Source organism: Zootermopsis nevadensis, unplaced genomic scaffold (assembly GCF_977971745.1).
Source record: "Zootermopsis nevadensis isolate Lab colony 2312 unplaced genomic scaffold, Znev_1.0 Znev_ptg000028l, whole genome shotgun sequence".
Lineage (NCBI taxonomy): Eukaryota > Metazoa > Arthropoda > Insecta > Blattodea > Termopsidae > Zootermopsis > Zootermopsis nevadensis.
In genome coordinates, this window is record NW_028259160.1 from 271903 (window position 1) to 290682 (window position 18780).

Consider the following 18780-nt stretch of genomic DNA (forward strand, 5'->3'; position numbering starts at 1 on the left):
GTTCCAACGACAAGGCCCTGATAGTGACAGAATTCGGGGGCATTTTAACAAGTGGTGCTGTTTTTTGAGTGTGTAAAACGAGAGATTTATTTTCAATTGGCTTGGAAAACAGCTTAGTACATAAAATGTATATAATTTTACTGTAACATTGCTCACTGATTAAAAGGCAAAAGAATTAAAATTGAACGCATTTGATATTATATGATCAAGTTTTTATGAATTTCATTTCACAGATGTTTAATGAGGCACTACGAATGGCTCAGCAAATATTATATCTATATTCAGTTTTAATCTAAAAGTGTTAAACAAGTCAATGGTAACCAATGGCACCTTGATGTACCGTAACGTACCCCCAAACAAAAATCAAATACTGCAAGGTCAGGCGAACGAGGTGGCCAAGTGATAGGCCCGTCCCTACCAATCGAGTTATATGGAAACTTTTGATTTTAGAAGTTCGTCTCTTCCTTATAGAAATGTGGAGGCATTCCGTCTTGTTTGAACAGCAAGTTTTTAGGATCATCTTCTTCCCAAATAGACATGAGGTATGCCTCCAGCAAGTCTAGATACACTATACTAGTCACAGAACATTGAGAATCAATTTTAACAGTTGTAAGTGTAGTGATTCAGATGGAAATATTTGGAAACTAAAGTGGCAATAATCAAAACCTTATTCGCATTATCTACTCAAATTCGTTTAGTTTTAATTAAACTGTCTTTTGGTTCATGAGCAATGTTTTAGTGCATTATAAATTTCATGTGCACATTCTGTACAAAAATAATCAAATGCTGACAGACGAAACTCATGTTATTGTTACATGTGAACAAAAAACAAAACAAAGTAAAAATGTTGCTAACTTGTGCAAAGAAAAAGCTAGAAACAAGAAAGTAACACAAAATATTATATAATTTCATCCTGAAAGAACATGGCCGAGCGAATGCATTTGATGCAGACATGATAGTTAAATGTTTAACACACAGGGCAAATTGTAACAGCGACACATAGAGGCAACATGACATGGAGCAGCTGTCCTTACATTTGCACCTCTCCAGATTTCTCTTCTCGCTGGTGTCCTCTGCTCACGCGGAATCGAGTGAGGCACTTCTTAGAACATTATTCCGTTTTTGTTTTTGAGTAAACAGATATCCAGTTATTAGATAAAGCTTATTTGAAGTAGCTGAAACGTGCGTTACTGCTACAATAACGAAATAAACAGAATTTGCAAGCTCGCATTAAAATTCGGTTATTGGCAGCATACTTCAAGTGAAGTGTCTCTATAATGCAGAAGTGAAGTTACATAGCCGAAGAGCTGTTACGTTTTGTGTGATAATTTTTCCACGATTCCGCCGTTGTGAGGACCCAAGATGCCAGCCGAGCCGCTGCCCCGTTGTACAAACCTGTTTTGCGGGTGGACGTTGATAGGGATCAACAGACAACACGTGTTGTTTGCAACAAGTGGAATTCAACCTGAGAGAATTGCAATTTCACGTGAAGCATTTCGGTGTTTCAGAACGAATTACCCGACTATGACTTTTATTTTAGTAGAAATTTTCAAGTAAATGTCACATTATCCACTCATTTAAGTATGGTTTCATCATTTTACGAAAGATATTAAGCATATTTTAAGTTTCTTGAGCAACTTCCCTCAAGTTTCACACACTTTTCCAGTATTAAATAGCAAGAGATCATTAACTAAAATACAGATACATTTATTTTCGAAATAAAACGTATCGCTTCTCTGGAGTCATCACAGCATCTTAAGCCAGATCCTAATAAGATCGTAAGTACAGGGTACAGCACCTGGTAGATTATGGAATTAAGTGATTTATTATTGTTGTTTAATATTTAATATTACTTTATCTTTCTTTTATCAATAAATGTTGTAACTAAAATTTATCGTAATTACTCTCGAATTAAATTAAATTATATTCAAATTGCTATGTACTTCACGTGATGTAGTGAATTTCGTGAACTAAAATTCTAGGTATGTTCCGAATGTAACGCAACACGTGATATCTGTTAGGGCGACAGACTGTTCCGGGGATTCTTAGGTACTGTAAAGGGTCGAGAGGACAGGGGGGCGAGAGAAAGAGAAATCAGCAACCAGGGCTACGACACACGTTACAATCAGCTGATATTCTTCAGGCTGGAGAAATAATCAGTTATTTGATTTATGTATTCTTAACATCTACTTGTTTGACTATAAGACTGATATATTTTATACTTAACCTCACATTTATAGAAGTAAATGAATACAAACATATGCAAATAAAATTATAATAATTTATAAAGATGGAATTATAAACGTGAGTATTTGATTCTGAACTTCTTCTCACAGTAAATTATACAGTATATCCCTTGACAGATCCAATTTCTTCTATGAGAGTCAGTTAATGTAGAAAGATGGACCACACCATTAGATAACTCACCTCACCTCATCGTCCGCCATGTTGGTCTGTGATTCTTACGGTCTTGGCCTGAAACAAAACACTACACTTTCAGACTAAATAAAGTTTTATGACAATATGTGATTCATTATATAAATAATATTTTGGAAGTTACTTGTTGCAATGTAATATGCGGTCTTAGCATGAAGTGCATAGTGAGAGCGCATTATGGGCTGATCGAGTCCATTCGATTAAAATCGAGAACCACTGATCGGATTTGGATGAAATTTGAGTTGGAGTTGTTTCCATTCTGCACGACCTCAAAATCGTACTTTTAATGACGATAAGAGCGGTGATAACAAAATGACGATGAGGAAATTAGTGAGTAGACACAGGTACTGCGGTCTGGAGGTCAAAATATGAACTATCGAAAAAAGTGGCTTTAATAACTCTAATTGCACGTTGGAAATAACGCACGAGGATATTATGTGTTTTAATGTATAGAATGTGCTAACCGAGTATGTTGAACTATGGTTATATTGAATTCATAATGAAGTGCAGAAGATGGGTTTTACAAGGTATTGTCTCAACCATTCTGCTGTTGAAACTAATACAAATAGGATATAAGTTATTGTAGGCCATCTCGGTTCGACTTTTGAAACCAAATGCTTCCCAACACAGAGCAGAAATTCAGACCAGTCGACAGTAATGTTGGAATTCAAAATACTAAATTTAGTCGAAATGCATATTATGGTTTCAGGTATGATATAAGCGGACAGCACGCATTCATTTCATTTGTGGACACAACAAAGAAGTCATTGTAGCATTTCTTATTTTTTTATTTATTTATTTATTATTCTCTCTCCATATTGTGCTAAAGATCACTACAAACAATTCACGAATTTTTCAATATGTCCTTTCATTATTTATATATTTTCAGTACTAATAACATGTCAGGCAGATTAAGATACATAATGAATAATTTATTATAAACAACGTATCATGTCGATAAACGTAAGCAAAATAATAATACATGTACAAGTTCAGATACAGTGACAACCCTGATTGATCAACATCATCGAAAAGTTTTGATTTCATACTTTTTAACAAAACTCTACATAGAAATATGCCTATTGAGGGAGCGACTAATTACATACGAACGGACAAATACTGTCAAAATAAAAGTCTTGCCGCTACGTAACGTGAAATAACAAAACAGCTAATCACTCACATTTTAGTTTGGTACAGCTATATTAAACCATAACTCATGTTTATGAAGTGCGAAGCAATTTGACTACCCCTGATTGGGCCGTGCTATTTATGTAACCACCGACAAGTGCTCGAAATAGCACGAGGAAACGAGACACCAGCTGCCCAGAAGTTGTTTGCAGCCAGCGTGCCATTCCTGGCAGGCGGGTTCCATCTTTTTCGTTTATACAGTAACGCTTCATTAGGAACATGACTCGGTCCACACGAAACAAAATACGATCACGGCTGGCAAGTGACCACGCGTGAACGCACGTCAAGACATTGTCATTAACTGATGGTGACTGTCTCGAAAGTGATAGGCAGAGTAGAGGAAAAAATATGCATAATATTAAGTATTCACCCCAACGTTTGTATCAAAACTATTCAAATGTCTTTAAAAAACCCGGATGTAACAGGCGTAGGAGGACATTGCATAAAGATTAGGTTCTTTATTTGTATTTTTCTTTTAAAAGTGTTTGTGTGACGAAATTAAACAAATGAAATTATCTAAAATAAAGGAGGATTAACTATACGGGGCATGCAGCACAAACGGGGGAGATGAGAAGTGCGTACAAAATCTCAGTAGGTAGAACTGAATAAGATGAGAGGATAATATTAAAATTATCTTTAAAAAAAATAAGATGTGAGGCTCCGGACTGGATTCATCGACTCGTTTCTCATGAGATCCAGTAGCTACGTCTTGTGAACACAGTAATAAATCTTTCGGTGCCAAAATCGCGAGTCATTTGTCGACTGGATGAGCGACTATCAGATTCTCAAAAATGACTCTGCTTCACGAAGTTATTTTTAAATTGCCCTATGTAAACTGGTAGTTAGTATCCTGTAAGAGTGTTAAAGAATACAACAGAATAAATATTGTATTTTAGTAAGGTCTCAAAATAAGAAATTAAATCTAAAATTTATTCTGCACTTTTAGAGCGTATCATAATCACGTGGGGGGGAACAGACGGACTTAATCGCTTACACTCAATAAAAAACACAGCTCAAAGTCCAAACACTGAGAAGAAACAAAACACAGTTATTCATAAGCACATACATGAGATGTATAGGGTTCGAATCCCGATCACGGTGACGACAACGCTCTAGAATTGTACCCGTGAGAAATCCGGTTTGAACCCAGGCCGCGTTACTGGCTACCCTGCGTCTCTTTTTCATAATATTAGTATCTCGACGAAGGACCGTCTCCCGCCTGATTCCTGTCACTCTAAATCTGGTTCCCATCGTCACATTGAATTACCCGATCATCTAAGTCGTCGCACAGTGCAGGCTATTGGTCTCTCTGCGTGAATTTCTCTCAGTAAAGTCGATGTTGATACAGTGTTGTTAAATACATCAATTAATATTCTACATGAAATGTCATAAAGGGACATGAAATCCTTCCACATTTTACACGTGCAGCTGATAGGACGTAAAATAACGGAATAAACGAAGTTAAAGAGCAAATTTAATATCACATTTGGCAACAAAATTACGTTTTGCACTAATTGTAAATTCACAGGATTCTTAACTGGCGCAAGTTATATGTCGTGGGAGTTCTCTGTTATGCGAAGGTTTAAAAAAATGTCCGCCAACCGAACCAGATCAATAAATTCCAAAACTTCAAACATTGAAGATTTATGTCTTCTGGGTTCTTGCGCCTTGTAGTCTGACAGAAGTTTACCGACATTTCAAAGATCCTTGCTTCCTCAATCATCAGGGCAACTCGTCTCCCTGATGACCTCTGGAACATTGGAAAAACTTCTACCAAACTACACGGCGCAACAACCCAGAAGACAGAAATCTTCAGACTCACCGCCGTGCAAACCTCAAATCGTACTCCAAATATTGTTTTGGAAGATACATCTGTGGTTAAGTTTCCCTTAACATTTCTTGCTGAAAAATTTCTTTTAATCTCCTTACGCATGCTACATTGCTCTTCAATATCGCCCTCCTGACTTAAATATCTTAAAGATATTTAGCGAGACGCGCAAATTTTTATGTTCTTCATTATGTAATTGTCTCCAGTCCATTTCTAATTATTTCACAGGTCAAATATTATGACAAATTTGTTTACAGATATCCTCAGTCTACATTATTCCGTCGTAACTAAATTTTACATTAACATAAAGAAACTTAATCTGTTTTAACCGATATCATAATTATAAATTACTAAAAGTGATAATTAAGACTTCTATAACTGCTGGAGTGAACAACAAGTTAAACGAGGAAACTTTGTCCACTAAAAGTCTGACTGGCACAGAAATTTTGTTTTTAATTAGTGTTACCAATGTATTCTGTTACGTCACGTCTATTAGGTCAAAAATATCCTCTGTTGATTTACTGATTCATACGTTATATAATTACAGATGTGAAGTTGTGTAATGTATTCTGTGGGCAGAGATAAATCTGTTATATAAAAGGAAAAGAAAAACATAAATTACAAGTGCTTGAAAATAAAGTGCTCATATAGATATTTGGATTTAAGGAAGACGAAATTAGTAGCCAATTCAGGACACTGCACGTAGAGAAACTTCTTAATTTATATACAATTCTCCTGGTATTGGGACAGTGAAATATAGGGAGACAAGTATTACATATAAAATACTGGTACAGAAATGCGCTGGAAAAAAAAATCTACTTGGAAAAGCGAGATGTTTTCTGGTTATGGGTACAGAATTAAATCACATGTTGGATTAGCTGCATTGAATTTTCGTGTTATTCTACCACAGGATGTTAGTTACTCCCTTATGCACTTCATTGACGTCACTAATGTTATCAAATGCTCTGGATTCACAAGTTCCAGCAATGATATGTTGTTCCCGCATATCGTAACCAACAAGAGAGTTCCGGGGTTAAGGTGGAACACGGCCGGGCGACACTCACCTGTGTATCGGAGATGTGACCGGTCAGTGCTGTGTCTTGGAGACTGACTGAGAAATCAGGGAGCACAGCGCTGCGGTTACAACACCCAATCCAATTTTAGGACAACCTGGGCGAGAGTCCAACCGGGAACCGGAGGAAAACCTTGGATGATCTCAAATGTGAAAGTAGCACGACACATTCTAATCCTCGGCACTCGGTCAGCTTCAAACTTCGGCCTTTACAAGAAGGACATACGTCGAGTATACAGGATGCTGGCTGAGCCCAGAAGGTAACGATATCTTCGTTTCGACCCCGTCAGCAATGGAAACCAGGTCCCCCAGCTTGCAGTCGTGTAGTTCTTGTTTCTGCTTAGGATTTCGGAGTTCCCGGGTTCAAATTTCTGCCCTGAGATGAGCAATCCCGAAGGAGGATTTTTGTGGTTTCCTGTGGAAATACAGAGACAGTTCCTTAAAGTATGCAACTACTACTTCCTTATACAGACTTTCCAATTTATTATTCGCTAATCATTGCTTAAGTCGGTGGTAAGGACCACAACGTGATAAACGGTAAGCATCGTTAAATAAACAATAAATATTTTATTTAGAGTCTCGCACTGTTTACATTACTCTATTGTAATCCGAAAGAAAAGTCTCGGCACTGAGAGAGTTTGTTTTATTCTTACATTGTCCAACGATGTCTGAAGACAAAAAGGTAAGATTATTGTGAATTGCGTTATATACCGTCAAATAATTAAACATACCAAGCACATCTGTAGTCAATGATGTCCGCCGGCATCTGGTAGAGTAGCGAATGATCCTCAGGTTAATTAATGACATTGTTTTAATCACGTAATTAATATATCGTCGTCTGAGATCGACAGTTGATGAGTGGTAATATGAATTGAAGGTATCACGGCGACGTAACTCAACAAAATCTTCTCAGGCGATCAGCCAGGGTTCTAATGTGACATCAGAACTCTGATGATGGGTACAGAGAAGGTCCCTGAAACGTCGATTTCTTCTTTTAACCAGTTGATGCGGCTAATCGCCTGAGAAGATTTTGTTGATCAGTGCTAATTAAGGATATGGTCATCTATTATCTGAAGGTCCTGAGGAACGTCAGGAATGTGATGGTAACACAACAGAGATTAGAACAGGTAGAGTATTATCATAAGACAAAAGCGTCGTTTATATTAAACTGAAGGACTGAGGAACAGCAAGCAACTTTTCATACTCGCATCCGTAAGAAACTGAAATCCCATGATTTAAGTGTCCCATGTCGGTCGATTTGCTCCGGATGACAGCCTCTGGTACCCGTCGGTTAGGAGACTCGGTGGGCCGCAGAGCCGGCGGTATCGAAGATAAAAATCCAGTCGGATCTCGGTAATCCACCTCTTAGCCAGTAACAGCTACCCGGGTTCTGAAAGAATTTATTCTGTTATAAAAAGGGTCTTCGATTGTTTGCCTTCTTGAGTCCCAATCTGCAGCTGAGAAGTGACAGCCTCCTCCACGGCAGATATTACATCTTAGTATATGTTTACTTCATATTAGCGTTAATATTATTCATATTTATCAAATTGAATTAATTTTACTGAGAAGCGAAGTATTTTAATTTTTCTGCTTTATTTCATGTGAAAGATCGATGATTTCAACAGTCCTGAGGCCAGATGCAAATATACTCGTGGCCTCAAACGGCTATGTCGGAAGTGACTCAGTGTGCTCAATAGAGCCCGCGTTCCCGAAATGGTTGAAATTGCGTGGGAGTTTCGAAGGCTGCAGCCCTCAGTTTATCCCAAGACAAACAGACTGATTCATTCTTAGGTTCTTTGACGTAAAGTTGCTTCCGCACCCCACCTCTTATAATGACGACTTCCTGTGTGGGGAAAAGGTGAATATAAGCACTCACCTGTGTCTAAAGGCGAGGCTAAGACTTCATTAAGTACTTGGCTCCAGATTCAGATTTTACTTTGTTTCTAGCCTCTTGCTCTGCCAGATCTGTAAATATCTTTGGCACGAGCGAGGCGCACAGAGAACGTCATTTGTTTTCGACACAAACAAACTTATTCCAGCGACAAGAATTGACGTGTGTGTTGTGGTCGTCATTTCTATAGATCCCAGAGTTGTAATTTTGGCATTGTAACTTCTCGTGTTTGTATCTGGAGCCCTTCACTGCCCAGTCCCATATTTGAAGAGGCATGACGCGGTCTGTTTGCGTTTATTTGGAAACGTTACCTCACTTTTGGGTTAACTACACATTGATATTTTACAACACTCACAAAAATGTTTTCACACACTTATAATAAGGATCATATACTCCTCCATAAACTTTTACACGTTTCTATCTTATAGCAGTCAGTTATTGCCATAAATTCTAAATTTTAATTTGTTATAGTTTTATTTTCTGTTTCATGGAAAATATAACAATTAGAAGCTAATTTATATTCACACAGCAATGAACTATTCTGATCTGGATGGCACTTGTGGTGGTCTCATCCGGAAAGTTCTTACGCCAGCCATCTTAACAATCGTTCAAACTAAATTGCCGGCGAAACACCATGATGTCAATACCGAGTTTATTGTCCATATGATTGAAAAGTAAGTCGGAAAATACATCACCATAACAGCCTAATTAACACGAATGTGGAAAACTATATTTTCGGATTAGTCGCGAGAATGAAACCCTAAATTCTCCGATAACCTAGTCACATCACAAGACATAGAGTAATGGATCGTGGACATAATAAAAATACTGAACAATATCTCGTAGTAATAATTACGTATTATTAATACAATAAAAACTGTCAAAAGAAATTACTAAATTGTCAGTGAAATATACCTGAAAACCGAAAACTGTAGCTGCTTTATTAATTTAATTAATGGGCAGAAAAATCCAGGGACGACAGACAAACAACATACGTAAAACCTGTAATGTTTATAACCTAACCGCAGCAGTCGATATTATGTTGAACATGATATTGACTCTTACTGAGCAGCTGCCATCAAAACCAATTTTGACGCCTGGGAGAAAAGAAGACGCTCTGTGATGGGATTCATCCAAGCAGTTGCCATTATTCTCATAACACTTAGTTTTGCGTTAATAATTTTATCAACACTTATTCAAAATGACAGCATACAGAATATATCGGTTTAGAATATTTGAAACTCTGCATCGATTGTTATTACAATCGCAATATGTCTGTATACGTGAAAGGAAATAATGTCGCAAACCTAAAAAGGATTCGCATCTTTAATCCTCTGTGCTCTGATTGCCAGTAAGCAGTAAAATCAGACAGAAATAGAGACGTTACAGCTGTAAAATCTTGAGCTTTAAAAGTTGAAATATCAAACCTACAGTATAATAGTGCTCGAAGTTTTAATATAGAAAATATGGCAGAAATTTAAGATTTGTGCCAGTGAAGTATCATCCCAAATAAGCACTATCAGTTTTACAAAAAAATATTTCTGAAAAGAGCATAAACACTGGTGAAAACCAATAATAGATGAAAATTGAACTGAAAGACATGACTTAACCTTATTATTAAATTATATAAATGTCCTAGTCTTATTGTTAAGTGTTTTTGAAAATTAATTAGTTAAAACCACATGAGTATCATTCTTGTTTTTCACCTCATAAAATGATAACGCAACTTCACGCCAGCAAATATTTCACGTGCAGACAATATAACTACAAAGAAATTCAACATTACTGCTTTTATAGACTAGATCCATCTTTCATTATTCTAAAACGAGCCCACTACTTTTCGGGAGTTAACTCTGCTGTCATCTTCAGGTGAAAATATATATTCTGTTGGGTCCCACAGAAGTGGCTAATTTCAATTCCTGGACACCTTACGTCGTCCAATCGACCCCTAATAAGCTACTGAAGCCAAGTCTTCTCAGCAACTTATAATAAAAAGACAAAAGTTATGGTTTTGTATCTAAATACTCAATAACCAGACAAACGTCAAGAACACTGTGAAATCTTGCAGCCAATGCAAAAAGTTAACATGAAAAGCAATTGTGGTCTCGTTTTAAGATACTGAACGTGAATCAAATTCAGAAAACAGCATTTATCGAACTCAGTATGAGTTATATTGTCCGGTATTATTTCACTAGATAAATCGTAAGAAAATAAATTTTTACGATACTTTGATAGCTGAAAATCTAAGTTGTCCTCCATTTTGTGAGTCACTGCGCGGAATTTGAATACTAACGTCGCTCTTACAGGAATGCGCAAACATTTTTTATCTCTCGAGAACTCAAAGGCATTTTAACCTGTTTCGAACCTAAACCATTCGTATTTATAAATCGGTGCACTGTGTATTCTCTATAATATGAAAAATAATTTGAAAAATAACAAGGAAGCAATGAAACAGCGCTCTCTGTGTTTAAGTATTATAGGCAACACGACAGACAATCCTGGATACATCATAATTCGCCTGTAATGAAAAAGAAATTTTTTACTATAGATTGTGATATTCGATGTATCTGCTAAAATTACAAATTTTCCAGTTCCTTCCTTATCCCCTATTCCCTAGGCCAAGAAATTAACCAATGAGATAGGATTTGAGATTCTCACGGCTCAGAGTACGAAGATGGCTGTCTTTTGGGTTGTAACACCGTGTATACGTAATTGTAGAAAGTTACCAACGATTCAGAGGTCCTTGCTGCCTCCATCATCAGGGCGATCGCCATAATGCTGGAAGATATTTTCTAAATAACCAACTAGTTTACCGCAGAAGGAAAGTTTTACTGTAACTTCGATAAATTTATTTAAATATGCTCAACTGAAAAAGGAAGTGGCAAGATCGATTCAAAGTCCGATGTGGTCACAATAAGGAAAGAAACGAAGTCAAACAATGAGTGAATTGTACTCCTATCAAACAGAGTTACAAATCCCGTCAAACTGTTTTTGTAACTGAGTGCCTTATTTTATCTTAGTAAGAATATTTATATTTGTTATCCTTCCATGGCCTTGTCATAGGTCCTTATTGCACAAAGTAATGTGCACTGGTAAAAATGGAGCGAACACTGCAGCGCAGAATTTTATTTGATCGATCAGTACCTGCTTTGCCATGTCATTGCGTAATGCAATCCGTGACGAGTCGAGCCAAAATGGAGTACAGACGCGGACAATAATAGTTCACCCATAAAATCCTTCACATGTCTAAGGGTAGGAGAGGTGATGGAGGCTAATTCATTTGCACTTTGCGGTCAAAGAAAGATTTTTATTTTTATTTCGTGTGTGTGATAATCTGCAGGGTTCACACGGGCTGTACACTTCACTTGCGTAGCTGTACATTGCTACGCACGTTCTGATTCATTTCTCTTGCAAGCAGGGGTACAAATAAATCCACAAGACAGACCCACATATTTATAATTAAAAGGGATAAACATTACGGAAGGTAGAAAAATACAAGTTTGCTACAAAGTATTCAACATAAAATAGTTCAAACTTGAAATAAAAAGGAACACGAAGATCACATTCATTGTCGACTTCACGACTTGGATGTTCGTTGATAGTCTGTATTGAAATGTGATTTTGGTTTGAAATTTATAAAAGTAATTTACATACAGAAATATCAAAATTTATGCCTCCACTTCTTTTTCGCCTTCCTTCTTCTCCTCGCCTTTCTTTGTCCAGTCCGGCTTTTTCTGCTATAAATAAACGAACCCAAATATTGGAAAATGGACACACATAACCTTACTTTCAGTATGCAATAAAGTAAAATGCGTGTTATTAAGCATCGATAGTCGTAAAATGAAAATGAATCACAGAGCAAGAAAGTGAATTCAATGCAAAAGAAAAGACGAAACGTTTGTTTATTAAACGATGTGTAAGTGAAAATACTACAACTAATAGATGCACAGGGACTCGAGAAATGGACTTGGGACTTGGAAAAGCGTTGTCGTACCTAATGCTATTATATGCCAATGTTTTTAACATGGGGGTTGCGAAAGAAATCTAAGTGAGAAACGAACTGAAAATTCGAGACGTGGGATTGTTCAATGTGATGCTAGAATAACAAAATTATAAAAAGAGTTTATGATTGATATTTCATACAAGAACTTTAGAATTATGTGAATAAAGGTACTCAACAATAAAACTAATTGCACTGAAATCGTATTTTCTATAAACAAAATAAATAACATATTAAGCAATTACTACGCTAATGACGTTAGTTTCAGATTCATATTTATGTAAAGTTAACTTAACTGAAATAGTCAAGGAACAATTGAAAAGATTTCCTTCTTTAAGTGGTATTTGGAAAAGATTTAAACTGACCACGGAAAAGGTACACCAAAGACAAAGAGAAGGAAGACAACATTAAAAGAAACTGTGGACAGAATAACAAATACATGCACACAGATCGAGAAGTCGTCACAAAATGATTTCCGATTTAAAATTTGTCACCAAACTAGTTGTGAGAACGAATTGAGATATTTGAGTGACTGTGAGCAAGGTATCATTTTACAAGGCCAACGCCGGGCAACGCTTTCCTGTATCAACAACTTTAAACAGAAATACGACAATAAAACGTGTATTTAAGTGAACATATTATTTCGTATTTTCAGATATCAGTAATACGATTTTGTAATAATAACACGAAGATAAATGCTCACATGACAAAAACCCTTTTAATCGTGAATAAAAGAGCGTTGCTTCTTTGACAACAGTTTCTCAATGCCAGTGTTCTTTCTTAGACGTAAGTTCTTTGTTTTGACATCATCCCATCTATCGTCTGTTGCGTATAAGTAATTAATAATTTTCGGTGTTGCAGTTTAAATATGACGCTTCATTTTTAAGAATACTCTAAAGCTTTTTAAGTTCTTCGCCACTTTTTAAATGAGGCCATGTATTTGACATACTTAGGATTCAAGACACTTTGGCCTATATTCCAAAATAGTCATCGTGTGACGACATTAGTGAGATTTTTTTTAAGGAACATGTTTTTTATAGGCTTCCATGATGCAAGAGTCGTACGTCACAGAATAAACCACACCAGGCTCCAGTCTCGCGCGATACATATCGATTCATTGCTATATTTTCTCACTGAGGTAAGGAGACAACGAATTTGGCGTGATCGAATTGTATAAATATTTCCACGATGAATTTAAATTTATGTTTAAAATTGAGTTCTATTTTTATGATAACTTCATATCTAATCAAATATTTAGAATTCAGTGCCTTAATTTTCTCTAAAGGGAAAAACACATGAAATAGCTATGGTTGAGGTGGGGACAATTGAGCTTAAATATCTCACCTCTTGAAGACGTCGTCCATGTTGGTTGTTACTTAGACGCTGGAATTGTGCGACTAGTCGTATGTATAACTGAATATTCAACTACTTATGTACAAATTCATGATTTATTCTTTCAATTAAAAAAAATCTTCGAATAAAAATGTTACTAAAACTCCGTAAATCCGATGTGGTAAAGACAAAATACAGCCACGATATGCTTACGTCATACAGAGGAAAAAGACGTATAAAATTTTAGCACAGAGACATCACAAAATAAGACAAAAGCCAACAAAATTAAAGTAAGCACAACAACAGAACATGAAAGATAAACTATGTAAGAAAAATACATGAAAACGTGGAAGTGGGTTCTGCCAGTGAGGCGGGTAGAAAGAAACAAATCTTCTGTGATTTGCGAGTCAAAAAACTGAAATGTGAAATATTTAAGAAGTTGCAAGGTAAGAGTTAAGTAACTTCAGACACACATGTATGATACAGTGCAGTGTTTTTGATTGTGAATTTGTGTCTACATGATTATTTCTTCATCTGCCAATCCGCTTTTTCCAACTTCTTGGGCTGTGAAGCGAGACAAATACAAAGGCATTGAGACAGGGAATATTAACCAAGATATTTCTGTAACGGTAAATAACATCTTACTTTAACACACAATCGTAATTTAAACAATTAATAATATTTCTATAATACGTGAATGTCTGTTGCCTTCAGATTCCATACACCTAAAAAACATATATCGAATAATTTCTTGAATTTTAGCACAAACAGTGATTTCGTAATTCCTAGTAGTCTATCTGGACCCGGAGGTAGGGATTAGCTCTGACGATTGGAGCCGACAGAGTAGGTTTTACCTGAAGACGGAGATAAACTCCAATCTCCGAAATGTCGTGGTATTTATTGGTTTTATTTAGTCTTGAGCGATGGATAATGTCCAGAAAACAATTTGCTTCAACAACGTATCATCGTCATAAACTTTCAGAATTGAGCAACTTTACGGAAACTTATAGAATTCTTCATGACATTGACTTCAACAAATGGTGCCATCTCGAAATTAACTTACGGCAAATTCGACCAAAACACAGAGGCAAAATCAGACACTAATCTGACTCTGTTACTATGACGTCACGTTGTAGTACTGACCTCCTTGTCCTCCTCCTCGAGGGTGAACTCCTTCTTCTTGACAACCTTGAGTTGGTTGCGGAAGTTGAACTCCGCTGCTTTCTTCTGCAGCTTGGCGAACTTGTTCTCGTATTTAGAAACCTTCTTCAGTGTGGGCTTTTGGCTGTAGGACACAAAGCGCGTCTTGACGTTAATGACAACACGTGTGTCGGGAATTTAGGAGTTTTTGTTTACAATTAGCAATAAAAGTGACTTGTTTAACCCTTTGAAGCCGAAGATCGTCTGAATATTATTTATGAATTCAGTCCGCACCGCGAGAAAACACTACATCTCACCATTACGAAAATCAGCTGGTTAACCCTTTGAAGCCGAAGCTCGTCTTCATAATATTTACGAATCCAGACCGTACCGCGAAGAAAACACTTCACTTAACCATTAGAAGTCGAATCAGGCGGTACCACATAAGATTTAACAAAAGAACATCCCGGTCAAAGCCTTAACAGTTACTTATTTTTTCGATGACCAATGTAGTCGATGTTTCTAATTTTCATCATCTGCATCCTTAATAAATGCCTTGTTCTTTTTTCTTTAAAATACAACCAAAATCAGGCCCATTTTATTTCCCAGTAATAAACACTTCGCTTTAATATTTTAAAACCGAATTTAATCGAAATAATAACAGTACACTTCACCATTATAGAGATGAATCATTGATAAAGTTGCAGCTTGGCAAACGAAACGCAAAGCCCAGAGATTTTTTATAGCACGAAAGCACGTTGTAACGAAAAAATGCACTGTAGTCTAGATTTCAAGGTGAACTTGTGTTCGGAAAACAGATTCAAGATATTTCAGACATATTTGCCACATTCCTGACGAGTGTTTAAAACAAAATTATCGTTATATGAATACAATTTAATATTTTCTATACTATCTTTGACTTGAACAAAACGTTCAATGACTACTGGCCAAAGAGTCTAGTTCTTATTGCAAGACGAATTTGTCAAAGGTTACAAGGTACAAATATTAACTTCTTTGGGTGTATTAGAACAAAGACTAGTAATTCAGTCGAGTGGCCAAGTACAAAATAATTGTGGATGTACTTCGTATAGAACCCACTGATACAGACCGAAAACAGCGGAAGGTACGAGCTCTGAGAAGTGGTTGTCAAGACAACCCTTTAAATGTGACTGAACTAAAGGCAAATATGGATATTTTCCTTGCACTCTACTGTACCGGCACTTTCAACACTCTTTAGACAAAAAATAATATGAATGTTCATGATGTAACTAATTGGTAAAATGTAAGTATTTTTGAAATTAATAGGGAATTACATAAATATCAGATAATACTCACAATTTACCACGGAGGTCATTCACTTGGGCGTTCAGGTCGGAAATCTGTTCAAATAACATCAAAAGCAAGATAAGTTATTTGGTATAATATGTTATATTCATGTTTGAATAATGCTGAAACTGAACTCCTGATTACATTAATTTTTTTTTCTTTTGAAACTTATTAGAAATTATAAAAATATTTAATTTCAACAAAGTATCTGGCTTTATACTGAAAACTTCTATGGAATATCAAATATATATTTGTCTATAACAATAAAATATGAACGTCACAACAAATATAACAAAAAAACAAAATCTAAGCTACTAATTGAATTGGTTAAATTTCACTTTTACTGTTAAACAATTGGAGTTAGTAAAATACACATATTTTATCATATCGTGCGTATATGCAAATGAGGTTAATTACTACTTCTACAGTATTCTGCGTGAAAGCGTACGTTGTTAAAATATCTCACTACAGTTTTGTGTGGCGGTAGGATCTGAGTAAGAACAGGGTGTTACACAAAGCACAGCTAGTCTGACGACTAGAAACACAAGTCAGCGAAAAGCCAAATATTTTGCAACATAAAACAAAAGCGGAAATGGCCATCTTGTTTTGTTACCAAAATATTTCACGTATCAAATAAACACTACTGACTTTTCAGTGAATATAACTTTTGTAATTACAATACTGTTTAATTTGAATTTACCACATGGTAACATTTGATCTTAAGATTTCAGATGAAAGAAAGGACAAAGTGAAATGTTCCTTACTTTGGGGGAGATCGTAGTATTAAGAGTTGCCATACTAAATGTCCTTGTTGCCCAGAAATATTTTGGTGTCAGAGTAGAAGCCACATAAATTAAAGTAACGTAACAGGTGTGATGGTTATAACAAAGGGAGATCCATATTAAAATATACCAGGAAATAAATATTTAGTAAAACAAATTAATTATTAACTGGTTTTCTAAGTGACTTTCACGTTTAGCGAAACTAAAGAGACAATATATCTCCCGGAAAAATTTGGATCGAAGTACAATTCTCGTCTTAAAATGGTTTAATTTGCATTGTTTAGAAATTACAAAACTCTTGTGGAGTACTGTACAATTAATGAAGGAATATTCTGAACAATAAAGTTCCGGAAATTTCCATAATTGTTGTTACTAACAGAACTCTTGGGTACAATTTCGCTGTGAACGTGTGTGAGCATTTGAGGTCAACATTTCTAAGCCAACAGCGAGGTCTGATGGCAGCTTTGCCTTTATATAAAAACATTTCGCACAAAAGTGCATTGATATTTATTATAGACTATCACCAATCGATTTTGGACTTACGTTACAAATTTTCATTGAAACAAAAGTTTGCCGCGTAAGAATGATTCACTACCCGGAGCAAATTTACAAATTCAGCAATTCTTTCAGCATGAAGTCAAGAAATAGTACAACTTTTTCAGATGTCTAATGAAATTACTGGGAACTGACGACAGCGCTAAACTCTCAGGATCAACACTTTTACTCACAATTCCTGAGTATCAGATAAAGTACATGAACACGGCCTATGAAACCTACGAAATGAGGAGATCTCTCAAAATATGCTGTACAGCAGACCGAAATGTTTTAAAAATGTTGATTAAATGTTTAATAGTAGACTTAATTTACGAGTAATAAGCGAAATGAACTAAATTTTAAGTACCTGCCTTCAATTCTCACGAAAAAGAGTCCAATATTTCTAACTTCTGTACGTTAAACGCTTTAAGGAAAGGAGTACATGAAACACCAACTGGTCGAGGTCAGGCCTGGTTGTCGCACTACAAACACGTGGCAGCACTGCGTGACTTCGTCTATACATCCGAACAACAGACGTATTTACACTGACAACATATTTATACCGTAGATGAAAATGGCTGTCTTCTGGGTTGTAACGCCGTGTAGTCTGGTAGAAATTTATCAGCGTTTCAGAGATACTGCCTCCATCATCAGGGCGATCCCTGATGATGGAAGTAGCAAATACCCCTGTAACACTTGTGATTTTTTTTCCAGACTACACGGCGTTACAACCCAGAAGACAGCCATTTTCATACTCGCCGCCGTGAGAAACTCAAATCATAAATGATACCGTAGAATTTTATATATACAGGTTGAACAAAGAGTCACACAACCCTTTCCTCATATGTCATATTTCTAAAAAAAACATATTGAAATAAAAAAATAACACAATGTTTTACTAAAGTGCAGGAAATGAATGAAGGCTTAAAACAATGCACTCTGATAAGAAAGTTTTACCGGTGACTTTCAAGGAATGCGTGACAAAGTTTAATGAATATAATCCAAACTATCGATATCAAACATCGATAGTCGACCGGAACGTTTTCTTTCATACGCCCTTCATTTGTCGATTTGTTTAGCGTAGGAGAATCGAAAAATCCCTAAACGTATTCTGGCAAGTTACGTAAGAACGAGACGCAGGTCGTGTTCGATAATGAACACTCGCTGCACTTCGACTGCTGAAAGACAACTGACGATCTGGTGCGAATAGTTAACAACATGACGTGACCTTCATTGGTTCTTCTATAGCGA

General features: G+C 36.2%; 2 protein-coding genes across 34 annotated transcripts in view; both read right to left on the minus strand.

The window, feature by feature from the left end:
- LOC110840873 (troponin wings up A) overlaps positions 1–6674 on the minus strand; it is a 28295-nt gene extending 21621 nt beyond the window's left edge. For 5 of the 14 annotated variants that reach the window (XR_015537545.1, XR_015537547.1, XR_015537546.1 and 2 more), the window contains exons 1-2: positions 6517–6674; positions 2433–2475 (exon numbers count right to left, since the gene is read on the minus strand). Coding sequence is in view for 8 of the 14 variants with exons in the window: in XM_087357739.1 (XP_087213865.1) it covers positions 2433–2447 (15 nt within the window). In the remaining 6 variants the exon portion in view is untranslated. The remainder of the gene's footprint in view (positions 1–2432; positions 2476–6516) is intronic. The other 9 variants (XR_015537542.1, XM_087357739.1, XM_087357738.1 and 6 more) reach the window with 2 other exon arrangements.
- A 5027-nt stretch (positions 6675–11701) lies between these two features.
- LOC110826525 (troponin I) overlaps positions 11702–18780 on the minus strand; it is a 33182-nt gene continuing 26103 nt past the window's right edge. For 8 of the 20 annotated variants that reach the window (XM_087357718.1, XM_087357719.1, XM_087357717.1 and 5 more), the window contains 3 exons: positions 16223–16266; positions 14891–15032; positions 11702–12152 (listed from right to left, as the gene is read on the minus strand). In XM_087357718.1, coding sequence (XP_087213844.1) covers positions 12084–12152; positions 14891–15032; positions 16223–16266 — 255 coding nt within the window. In that variant the 3' untranslated portion in view covers positions 11702–12083. Of the gene's footprint in view, positions 12153–13759; positions 14312–14890; positions 15033–16222; positions 16267–18780 lie in introns of all 20 variants that reach the window. The other 12 variants (XM_087357720.1, XM_087357721.1, XM_087357722.1 and 9 more) reach the window with 3 other exon arrangements.